The sequence below is a fragment of the Accipiter gentilis genome, chromosome 6 (genome assembly GCF_929443795.1).
Source record: "Accipiter gentilis chromosome 6, bAccGen1.1, whole genome shotgun sequence".
In the NCBI taxonomy this organism is placed as follows: Eukaryota; Metazoa; Chordata; class Aves; order Accipitriformes; family Accipitridae; genus Astur; species Astur gentilis.
In genome coordinates this window covers 26535905-26548989 of record NC_064885.1, presented here as the reverse complement: position 1 = coordinate 26548989, position 13085 = coordinate 26535905, and the positions used below count along the sequence as shown (strand labels likewise).

The 13085-nt window shown below is 37.8% G+C and overlaps 1 protein-coding gene across 1 annotated transcript in view; it reads left to right on the top strand.

Annotated features, from left to right (window-relative positions):
• Positions 1-10655, top strand: part of DNER (delta/notch like EGF repeat containing) — a 134098-nt gene extending 123443 nt beyond the window's left edge. The window contains exons 12-13 of the mRNA XM_049803190.1: positions 2228-2474; positions 9577-10655. Of these exons, the coding sequence (XP_049659147.1) occupies positions 2228-2474; positions 9577-9688 (359 nt within the window). The 3' untranslated portion in view covers positions 9689-10655. The remainder of the gene's footprint in view (positions 1-2227; positions 2475-9576) is intronic.
• The last annotated feature ends 2430 nt before the right edge of the window (positions 10656-13085 follow it).

Here is a 13085-nt window from a genome sequence, read left to right as displayed (position 1 = left end):
TATGTACAACAAACTAGACAAGATGTATGTTGCCTGGATGAACTGTGATACTTATTATATCATCTTATGGTCCTTACCAGTGTTAGCAATTCCAATTAAACAGGATTAAATTGGTCTTAATTATAAAGAGGATATTTTTCCTTTCAAAATAAAATTTATTTGCCTAAAAACTTAATGAAGCGTGTAAAAATGCTTAGAAAGTGTCTCATACGAATTCCTTAATGCCTGCTGATTATTTGTGCCATTATATCTATATATGTTTGCCACCTTTGTAATTATTAATGTGGTTACCAAGGTAAGCCAAACCATGTGGTTACTTGAAAACTAAGACGAAGAAATTCTAGTACAGACTGTGTGATGCGCATTGAAATCTAATTCTTAATAATTTTATGAACGTTACTATGACAACTGAGAATACTGTGATTTTGAGCTGTCATATGTTCTTTCTAATCTTTGGAGTATAAACTGTTAATCTTTATATTTTTATTTGGTGAGGAAGAAAGGAAGAAATTTCTCTCATCCTTATCATCCAGAGATGGAAGACATGGAATCTAAATCTGAACTGTCTTGCCATATATCTGCACACATCAGATCTGAATTTGGCCTAGTCTGACAACCTGACAGAAACCACTGTGTGTGACAAATATGCTGCAGAACAGAAATAGAAACCCATCCCAAACTGCACGGAGCACAGCTGTATTCTCTCCCTCATATCCTGACTGGGCAAATTGCAGTAATAGCACTTTAGAAACATTAAATCACTGAATGATTCAGGCTGATCAAAACTTTACTGATCTCTGAAAAAGATAACACAAACAAGCAGTCAGTCCTGTAAACTTGGCTCACATTTGTGAACAAAAAGTCTAAGCAAGCCCAAGCACAGAGGTGCTCTGGGACAACCTTTACTATTGTAAACAAAGAGCAACAATTTCTTCAAACTCTGCCCAAGTGAATCCCACATGTTACAGCTTCAGGCTTTCTCCCTACCTTCCTCCAAAATGGATATTACCACCACCCCCCCCCCCCCCCCCCCCCCCGCTTTATACATTTCCCTGTATTTCTACCATAGATGGAGATCATATCCATCCATCATATCAGATGCTACTAAACTTATGATTTCAGCACAGGTCCTCAAATCAGTTATCTGCCATCATCAGCATCCTCAAGAGGTGGCTTCTAAGAATACCTTAACATTCCCAAAGCATATGATTGATAGCCCTGTTCCCAGACTGTGATTAGGTAAAGTGAGTTTTTAAACCAGTGCAAAGCAGAAGACCATTCGAAAAAGGAAGTCACCTGCTAGAAATAACTTTTGCAAAGTGTCAGATTTCTGTAGTCAGAATGACTCAAGTCTGTTCCTGGTTTGAAATAATTTATGAGACCATAGGCTTAAAAGACTGCCAAAAATGAACCTAGAAGAAAGTACAGGTTAATTAGAAATACTCTGAGCCATGCCAGAGAAAAACAGATCTGAGGACATAGGCAATTGATAGACAATCTGTTTGGCATTGATAGGCAATAGTTTGGGCATCAAGAATATTTATAAAGAAGGTCTGGAATACATAAATGCAAGAAGCCTCTTCCAGATTGGCTTTACTTTAAGGTCTGCTTTGAGACCTCTCAGGGAAATTATGCTTGAGAGAAGACTCTAGTGGGCTCAGTACTGCAGCACCTTATGAGATGCCCTTTTTGTCCTTGAAATGCTGTTTTTGAAGTCTCTGCAATCTGGTGGAGATAGGCATACAAAAGCCTGTGTTTCAAATTAAAAACCAAGCATGTTTAATACATTTTAAATCACACATTTTAGTGGAAGGGTTAGAACTATTAGAACAAACTGCACAGAGAATTGGTGGATTACTAGAAGCTTTTACATAAAACCTGCCTGCCTTTAGAAAGCCTATAGTGTATTATAACATAATGCAAGTATAAGTAGATTACTTTCTATGACTTGGGTTATACAGGAGATCAAACTAGATAAGTGTTCCTATATGACATTAAAAATCTACAGAGAGGAAGGGTGAAGGATCAAGATAGTACTATTCAATTTTGTTGCACGTTAGGCATGGTGACATAGCCATAACAGAGCCTGGGAAGGTTCAAATTACTTATCGCCCTAGCTTCAAACATCTCCACAGAAATATTGAAAGTGAATATCATAAAAGAATTCTATTCAGCAGGAAGGATATAAATTACTAAGTAATGATAACCTTTTATTTCTTATCGGCAGATCTGCAGTGGAAGTCTGGGCATATGGCAGAGAGTCTAACAAATATGCCTCGTCACTCCCTCTACATCATAATTGGGGCTCTCTGCGTAGCATTTGTCCTGATGCTGATCATTCTGATTGTGGGAATATGTCGCATCAGCCGCATCGAATATCAAGGCTCTTCCAGGCCAGCCTATGAAGAATTTTACAACTGTAGAAGCATTGACAGTGAATTCAGTAGTGCAATTGCTTCTATCCGACATGCCAGGTTTGTTCTGGGGATGGTAATTTAAAAGAAATGTTACGATATGTAATTTCAGTCCATGCGTTGTGCATCTAACTGCTGTTGGCAGAGAATGTGCTACTTTGCTTTGAATAGACAGGATCACCGGCATTGCTTGTTGTTCTTTTTTGATCCCTTTTCTGTTCTCATCTGATGTGTGATAATCCAGCACAATTCCTTGAAAACAGAGGGAGTTATTCTGAGTTTATTTGGTGTAACTGGTGAAGAGGGACAGATGCACAGCCTGTAAGATCTTCTGTTTAAGATGTAAATACTCTTTAACTGATACAAGTAATTTGATTAGATAGCAAAGGCATGTTGATTTTAGTGACTAATATACCAGGTTATTTAGTGATACTCTCTTCAAATCACTCATTTTTGTGCTCCTGTTTGCTTTGAAATTAGGATCTTTCTTTCTTACTTTCCTAGAGAGAGTAATTTTTTTACTTAAGAGAGCACTTGCAAGCCAGGGTATTGCATGTCAGAATAATACAAAAGTAGGACTGGAAGAGATTCAAGAGCTCAAGTGTAAGCCATTGCACTCTTATAGCATTAATTATACCTAGCTCCCTGCCAACAATTGTGTTTAAAAACTTCCAAAGGAGTTGAATGGAGTTAGAAAGAGCTTTCCAAAAATCCAACCTTGATCTTCTTTGCTGTTGTCCTGGTTTCAGCTGGGATAGAGTTAACTGTCTTCCTAGTAGCTGGTACGGTGCTATGTTCTGGATTTAGTATGAGAAGAATGTTGATAACACGCTGATGTTTTCAGTTGTTGCTCAGTAGTGTTTAGTCTCAAGTCAAGGATTTTTCAGCTTCTCGTGCCCAGCCAGAGAGAAAGCTGGAGGGGCCCAAGAAGTTGACACAGGCACCTGACCCAAACTGACCAACAGGGTATTCCATATCATGGGACGTCACATCCAGTATAAGAACTGGGAAGTGGGGGCAGGGAATCGCCGCTCGGGGACTGGCTGGGTGTTGGTCGGTGGGTGGTGAGCAATTGCCCTGCGCATCATTTGTACATTCCAATCCTTTTATTATTGCTGTTGTCATTTTATTAGTGTAAACCATTCTTATCTCAATGCACAGGTTTTGCTTCTTTTCCCAATTTTCTCCCCCCATCCCGCTGGGTGGGGGGGAGTGAGTGAGCAGCTGTGTGGTGTTTAGTTGCTGGCTGGGGTTAAACCACGACTGCTATGAATTAGGCTACTTCTTTCTTACTGCTCTTCAGATTGTCATGAAGAATAATTTATCACTGTTCACCTTATAGTAATCATGTACATCAGGTGTCACGCCTGTCCCCCCCCTTTTTTTTTCTTAACTAATAAAACCAAACAAAGCAAAACAACCTTTTTCTTCCCTAGACTAGACTAACCTATTCTAGTATCTCCTTCTGAATCATGTCAGCTTCTTTATTGTCTCCCTAGGACACACTCCAGATTGTCCTTCTCTTTTTTTGAGGGGTGGTCCCTAAAGCTGAAAATAGTTCTCTGGCTGAAGCTTTACCTGTACCAAATCGGCTGAATAATCACCTCCTGTATCTTATTTATGGCTTTCCTGTTCATACATCTGAAAATGAAACCTGCTTGCCTTTTTTTTTGTAAATTTGCATTACACTAGCGACTGATGATTTAATTTTGTGACCTGTTAGACCTTTTCCTCACCCCCAGATCCTCTGTGCCATTTTGCTTACTAGCCAGTATTGTTTCTTCTGTATTTGACATCTCTCGTAATAGGGTAGAACTTTCATTTTTGTTGTTTCTTTTTCCTATTTCTTCGATTTGTCAAGCTCACTTCAAATTCCAACAAGAGTGTTCATGTGTGTTACCATTAAAATGATTTTAAAAGAATGGAGGGAGACACATTCCTGTGCATTGACATGGAGAAATGCATCCATATTGGTTGGTGATTGCTGGTAATTCATTTTCCAAATACTCCAGTCCTGTTTCAGTATAAATTAAATATGTTAATTTGTACCACCACTGAAGCCATCAAAGTCATCTGAAATGGATGAGGAGTTCCTACAGACTCAGCTAATCATGTTGCAGCTTTGGGCAGTAGCTCTTTAAACTGTTCCAGCTAGATTTACAATAAAACATTTGTTCATTGTCAAAATATAATAGTAAATATTTTAAAAAGAAAGATGTGTATAGTTGATTTAACATAGCAATAAAATCAGTGTTCTTTTAAGTCTTCCCTTGAAGTCTCCTTTGCCACTTAGCCTTACATCTCTTCCAGTAGGAGCTCAGCATCTCCGCACCATCCACACCCTCAGAACTGCTTTTTCCTTTAGTAGTGTGTTGGGAGAGGAGGGACTTGCTTTATGGCCCATAAAAAGCTTTATAGTTTTTTATTATTTGGCTTTCTGAATGTCTACTGTTACATAGTACACATCTCCAAGGGTGGAGAGCAAGGTGCAAAATGATACTGTTAATCTTTGAAATTAAACATCTCCCTCCTACTACTGCAGCAGTGATGAATGTGTCAATCCTGTTCAGTTACTACTTGCTGAAGTGGTACTTTGAACTTCCCCAAGGACTGGAACCAGTCTTCTGAGGAACAATGTGAACACCTGGGTTTTCTTACTTATTTCTTAAAGCAAATTTGGCAGCTTTCTATCTAAGGGTACCAAGGAAAAGTGTACCAGCAAGGCAGGATCTTTTTAATCTGAATTTTCCCTGCATTTTACAGTTTCACTGGCAGGTAATTGAAATGGTAAAAGATTTCCTATATGAAATCTTTCAAATCTTGGAAGCTGAACTAGTTCAGGTCTTTATCGCTACTGTCTGGATTACTCTGAATGAATCTGTGTTTATTACTGATGGCAGAAATTTAGAAGAACAAGTTTTCATGGGGGTTAAATAACCTCTGAAGAAGTTCGTAGACTAGGATATATTCATGATGATTTCAGATCCATATTATGCAGTTTAAAATTAACATTATTGGAACCTGTCAGTAAAGGGTTTCCCTGTCTTGGGAAAGGTGTTTCTACTTAATGCAAATGAAAATAAATGTTTTCATTCCAAATAATTCTCTGTGCCTCTCAGGGAATGGATGCCTTATAAAAATCCAGGACAGAGCTGCCAAGTCAGGTAATTCACAGAGGTTTAGTGTGAAGATTATTGTGTTTATTTTGGTTTCAGGAAGATATAAAACACTGCTTTGGTAATTTCAATCCGGGAAAAGGAGCACAACTTTTATAGTTATTTTTGCATAAACTCTTAAATCTGCATATTAAAATTACCAAGATCTGAATTTTCAGAATTGCTGTATCTAAGGCATCTACTTTCAAATAATAGATTCTCAGCATTTTCTGAAAATCATTCCTTTTCCCAGTTAGGTACCCAAGCTTATTAGTAATTTTGGAAAATGGAGGCCTAAGGAATAGCGAGTAGATTATTTTCTTTAAATGTAAGGTTTCTGTTAAAGTCAGTAGGTGTCCAGGGAGTGTGGATGCCTGTTGCATATTCAGTAAATTATTTTAAAATTACTTGTTCATGTTCCTCAGCAGGTCTTTTTCTTGATAATTTTTTATAATTTGATCTTTACTAATCAAGGCACTTGCTGTAAGAGGAAGTGAATGTGCCCAAGGATCATTACTAATAAAAGTCTACTTCTAGTGAATGTTCTTAGGATTAGCAGCTTGGAACAAAAAAGTTTTCTAACCAAGTGAGGCACAGCTGTTTAATATTCATGATGCAGACAGTAAATAAATACTCCTTTTATGTTAAAGCTTATACATTTTAAAGCCAGAAGAGAACACTGTAATGAAATAGCTGACAACTGCCTACTGCAGCCATAAGACTTCACTGAATTGGAACCAGGATCTGTTGTTAAACTGGATCATTCACTTTAGAGAAGCATCCACACTGAGTTCACAAAATATCTGGTTACAGAGACTGTACTACTGTAAACTTTTTGTGTATCTAGATATCAATTAGCAGTGGACTTCATGCACTACTTACAGTGTAGTTTCTTTAATTTTTACTTTCACGTGCTGACTCTTGTTCTGTCTGTGTGGGTTGAAGAGTCTGGTTCATCAGACTCTGATTAAGTCATCTTGTCACAGCAGGGTCAGCTTCTCTCCACTGCACATTCTCCACATTCCTGTGTTCAAGTCGGTTGTGTTAGACTGGAACGTCCTAAGCTTCCTGAATCTGATGAGCTTCAGCACATCCTTTTTTCTTACCATTTCCTGACATAGGTTTCAGTGATGAGGTTCAGTCAGCTACCTCTTTGTGAAAGTACGATCATATGCACAAGTACTCTGGTCTCCACAGTACATGCTAATTACTTATATACATTCTCTGCCAGAGTCTCAACTTTGTGGGAACTCTAGGATTATAGTTCAATTATACTAAGGAATGCAAAGTACCACTTGCACACACGGCCTTTTCTCTGAATAATGCAGAGGAAATTGATTTTCTCATTCTCCTCCTGTGGAGGGAAAAATAATCCCTTCCTCCTATGGGTATACTTTAAAAATATATATATTTTTTTTTTGGTCTCCCTCTTTTCCTTCTCCTGTTTAAACTTTATTTGTAGACTCCTTATACCAGTTGCTGGTTTTGAACAGAGTAGCAACACATGGTTTCTTTCTTCTGCTTCTGGGAAACTCTGAACTCCAGCCTATCCCACAGTAGTTGGAGGATACCATTTCCTTGGGGTTCAGCCATCCAATGTTCTCAAAAGTCTTCTACCTGAATGGAATTGTTGAGGTTGATGACTCTCTATGGTTAGCCATCTTTTGAAATGTCCTTCTAAGGAAGTGGAAGGGCATTCCCATTCCATATGTGAAGTAGAATTTGCAGTCCCTGTCACACACACACGTGTATATACACATGCACGCATGGAGCTGCCTATGCCAAGAAGAATTTCTACACTGCATATATACTGTCCCCAAAATTGTGATGGAACCCTCGGTCTCTCTTTGTCAAGTTACGCAGGTTGTTCTTTTTCAGTGTTTCATTGCAAAATATATTTTCTAATTCTCATGTCATTTACTTGACTTTGTGATGATCCCTATGCCACTGGTAAGTATCTCTGTTTATATTTCCAATATACACATTGGAACACTATTATCACTCATGAATGGACATGTCAGTGCTAAATGTAGAGGCCACAGAACTTCTGATATGCTCTGTTTACTGATCTAAGCACATAATTGCTCATCAGACACAGTATGGCATTAAAGCCAATGTTAAACTGATTAACCATCATATCCCTCCAGTCTCTTTCCAGACTCTGTGCTTCTCAGGACTGAGATTTCCCCACACAGTGTATACTCTTTGTTAGATTAATATTCCTGTATTTGGTTGCACTGGAAGAAATCTTTATTCATTTGTTTGTATGTGTTGTATTGTTTGTATTGTTTGTTTGTAGGCTGCAAGCAGCCTATTAATTGAGCCAGTAGACTGTAGCAGGGATCTGCATCTTTTCACTATTTATTACCTCTTGAAGATTGTATTGATAATTGTTCTATGTTTTCTTTTATGTCATCAATTAAATGATAAAATAGCATCCTTGTGCAATCCTACCAGATACACGCCCATTGAACTAAGACTTCCCATTTAAAAATCCTATTTTGAGACCTCTGAGGTTTGTGTTAACTCTGTTTACTGTTACGAGCAGGGACTGGCTTCTGAACTGCCTGATCAAAGCAGTGTGGTCTACCAGCTAGATGGCTCAGCCAGGCCACAAACAACTAGCACATGTGCTGTGGTCTTTTCTCAGCATTTTCTAATTAGGGGCACATGTCAACCCTGACCTACACAAGAGAACAGATTTTGTACTGCTTCACCATGTGCAACAAGCCATGTGTTCTCTACCTGTCAGAAAGGGCAAAACTTTACTTAAATCACTGGAGAATGTTCATCATCATTTGCATCTATGCAAAGCTCTATTTACTTTAAATCCTTGAGAGTGATGGAGAAAAAGGGTCATTCAGAATTCATTGCTGCCTCTGATTTAGTAAGATGCCATAACTTGATTCCTTCATTCAATTCTTGGAATTTTATCTCATTTACAGAAAATCAGGTTTATCCATCATGACACTGATGAGCGAACGTGCCCTGTCTGTATTTATTAATGTAAACTACAGAAGAAAGCAGACATTCATGCATAGAAATGTATCTAGTGTGGCCTTATTGACAGCTGAAGTACTTTGAAAAATGAAATTTCCACCATATAGATGAAAATGTGTCCGGCCATTTTAGTTTTGTCAACAATTCTAGATCACTGAAAACAGCCAAGAATTAAATTGGAACAGTCAGGAAGTTGCATAAAATCAAGTTAGTTTTGGTTTGGTCTAAATAGTATCCTCAAAATCTGAATTTTCTGAATCTCCCCTTCCAGTGTGCACAACTTAATATAGACTTAATTTTATACATAAGAAGAAAAAACCCTTAGTGTGGATCACTACATAAATAAGTCTTTCTGCTTCTGTGTTAATACTTTCTCTGCATCAGGTCCATAAGGAAAGCAGACTTGACCCTTTTTTTTGGCCTCATTTTCCTGTGATCCTTTTTGTTATTTAAAGCTCCTGTAATTGTAGTCAGAACACTTTAATAATTTTTCCACTTTCAGGTTGCATTTTTAGCACTATTTTTGTATCGTAATAAATGATCAGAAGGGTGGTAGACTGTGTGGTGCAAAGGCACCTAAAGGAGTTCTGGATGTGCCAGCACTGGGGCCACAACGATACAGACACAGCAGTTCTCTGCAGAGGCAGCACACTCTAAAATAAAATTCTGGCCTCGCTGAAACTGTATCAGTTTCACTCTCACCTTCCACAGTCTTCCCATATTCTGATACTGCTGAATTTTGCAGCAGAATTCCTGTAGCCTTTGATATGGAATCTATTTCTTGTTTGCAAGAAGATTTTATTTATTTTTTTTTATTTTATACATATATTTCAAAAGCCACAGTTCAGATATATAAACTTCTGTACTTCTGGCACGTTGCAAGACAATTTAGAATTTATCTAGGTTCTCTGGGTTTTTTTCCTGACTGCATACCATAACTCAGTGGGATGTTGCTATTAACTCATTCATACTTCTGTTTGTCACCAAAAGCTTTCTTTTGTTTCCAGGTTTGGCAAGAAATCCCGACCTGCAATGTATGATGCAACCCCCATTGCTTATGAAGATTACAGCCCAGATGACAAACCTTTGGTTACACTGATTAAGACAAAAGATTTGTAATCTAGTGTTTCTTTTTTGGATTATTTTTCAAAAGGATGGGCTACTAACCTAATTTAAATATTTTTAAGAAGAAAGCATAAGTAATTTAAACCATTAGATGCTTCAGAATTTTCTGTAGAATATTTAAGAACCAATTTTCTGCAGCTTTTAGTTTGGAAAAATATTTTAAAACAGAATTTGTGAACTTCATGAATTACATTTTAATGTACCTTGAGCTCTATAAACTATAAGCTTATGATAGTGTGTGCTTTTTTCTTGGTAGACACTATTACTAAACCCAGATGAGTTTCTTGTGGTTGTTACAGAAAAGAAAACAATAATTAATGAGGAGTTCTTTATGACATGTCAGTGCCAGCTTTCTCAGTAGAGGTAGGAAAAATGTGAAACATAATATGATATATAATACATCCATTAATTAAAAAAAGTCTAAAATGTTTGTGTTGTGAAAAAGAAACTAGTAAAAATTATTATTCCTAATCTGAATTAATTAGCTTTTGCCTTATTCCATGCATGGATAGATAACCTATTTCTCCATTATTTCCTGAAAGTTGCTGAAACATACTCTTGAGTTCATGTTTGACATTTTTGTAATAGTATTCAGGCTAGGCCTTGTATAATAATTAAAGTGCCTCTTGAGGCAAAGTAAGGGCATGATCCTTCAAACATTGAAATCAATGAGAGAACTTCCATTGACTTCAGTGGGCATGGGATTGGATCCTACAATTCGACTGAATCTATATTTTTCTTTAAAGGTTAAAGTTTTTTATATTGTGAGTAAACTAAGCATATGGTTTGAGTTGTTTGTTTCCTAAAGGTTGTTGATGTACAGTATTGTTTCATGAAATATTGTGTATTTCTCATAGTGCTTCTTATTTAGGATAAGTATGGGGGTTTTGTGGCTGTATTTGATTGCTTATGGGCTTCTTAAAATTCTTGCTTATTTCAGAAAATATTGAATAAATGTTATCAAGTGAAGATTGCAGCTGTTTCTTTGTTTTTCTTCATTGGAAAGTGCAGTGTTGTCTATAAATTTGAAGGGACATGAACATATAATGTGCTATAAATAACGCCAAAAGAAGATATTCCAGCTGTTAATTTGAAAAGGAAAAAATGGGCATTATTATCAAGATAATATCTCAAAAGTGAGACAAATACAGCACCACAGTAAAGATACAGTCCTGTAGTCCAGGCCATCCATATGCACCACAACCTTTTCCTGAGTGGATCTGATTGCAAATTTGGGCTCTAAGTTATAGCAAGAGTAAGGTTTTGTCACAGTACAACCTGTTTATGTGAGTAGGCTTGACCTGACCTTGTGTTTCAAAGAGGTCTGCTACTGGGGAAGCCAAGACTGCATGGTACAGAGGCAAATTGCTCTAGCTACCTGTAGATCCTGCTGCATGGTGCTGCGCTACATCCAGTCAGTACTGTTATGTTACAGGCTGATAAGCACTGAAGGTCTAAGCTCTGGTTGACCTCCTCATGTTGGGAAATCTTGGAATGCATCCAAATCTTCATATTTCACATAAATAACATTTCCAGACAGAAAAAAGATGTCACTAGGAACTTTGATCATCTCTGTGCAAGGACAGCCGTTGTCTCAGGCAGTGCTTCCCTTTCCTTGCAACCGCTGACATCTCCACATCTCAGATCAGCCACTGAAGACAAATGTAATTAAGAATTGTAAAGGTAAAAAAGCTGCCACTGGTTTTATACTCTGCTCACCTAAACAAGACAGTATCTGGTATGTTACTTTTAATTTTGAATTTCGTATATTATTACAGCTTCTGGTTACAGTCATAGCAATTTAATTATTTTCCACATCTTGCACAATTAGTGCTGACAAGAGGTAGACAAACTATTGCAAATTAAGCTGTTGGAGTTGCTAAAATGTAATTTTTATTGTAAAGTTATGTTCTCATTCACCACCAAAAAAAAAAAAAAAAAAGTAAATGCAGCAGGTACGAGCCAAAGTTGAACTGTTGTAAAGGAAAGCAAATGAAAACATATTTTAATAGAACTGTTAACTGTTGAAGGGAAGCACTGCTCCCTTCTGTTTGGAATGGCTGGATGGTGAATATGCAGGTTAGTAACACAATGCTGTGTTTGAATTATGGGAATGCCAACTGCATCTCAGAAATCCAGAATACCTTTCTTGACATCCTGTATTTGCTACCATGGGCTTTCAATGATGTTGGCCTAAGACAATAATTACTAGTAAGAGACCTGAAGAAACTAGATTCAAGGCTCCCCTTCATTCTTCAGACAATTTTGCATGACAAAGCTTGTACATTTGCACCTGGTGGCTGTCAGAGTAGCTTCTTTCATTGGTATGGTTTTCTGTTGCTGCTTTATTCCAGGTATGGAAACTTTCATTTATGGTGACTTCTAGGAATGTTTTAAGAACCCCTTAGAAAGAAGGGTCAAGAACAAGCTATACCCTATGCCATTTTTTTGCAACTTGTGTGGAACAGGGGCAAGTACATTGTTGTTGTAATGGATTTGTTAATCAGATAGAAAGGAAATACTCATTCTTCAGAGTTTTGGGCCTTTTCAGTTGTAAAATATTGGTTTATCTTTGAAGAACTGCAAATCTATACAAAGTAGGGGAAACAAGCAACTCTGTTGTTCTAGGGAACATACATATTCATAGTCCATATTTTACAAGAGAGACACAGCAATGAGCAGCAGCCCTTCTGCATACAAATCACACCTTAGTAGTGATTCTTGACCATCCTATATTTCTCTCAAGTGACTGACCTGAAAGATAAGTAATTTGTGAGGAGCTATTTTCCTGTCAGCTTGCAGCCTCTAGCTTCGGTAAATCATCCTGTGCTTCCTGTGAATTGTGCTTTGAAAATTACTTTTGCTCCTTCCAATTTATTTTATTGAACTCTGATGGCATGTTATGCATGCACTATGCCTGAATCCCTGCACTTCTGAGATATTTGTGAGGCAGTGCACTGCCTGCCAGATGGAGCAGCCCTCAGACCTGGAGGGAACAAACCCATCCTGAGTTTTTTATCCCAGCTCTGAAGCTGCTAGAACAAGTAGGTTACTGTCTTTATTATGCCAGATCATGTCTTTCTGAGGATATATGTGAATGCGGACAAAGGACACTGGTTATTCCATATCCTTTCCCAAACCAGAGGAGGTTTGTTCTGTGTAGGGAGCAAATACAGATGTGTAGCAAATACCACCTTCTGTTAATGTATTCCACGTGGTTTTTTTGCTGTAAATCATCCAGATGCAGAAAGGGGTGATTGTATGTGCTCTTCCCCCTGGGAACGGGCTAACAGCCTGCAGCTCCTCCTGGAGACTGGGACAAGCCTCCGGGTTTGTCATTAACCTCCAGTATTTGTGCGCTCCCGCAGGTTTGGCTCTTTTTTCTTCCTCT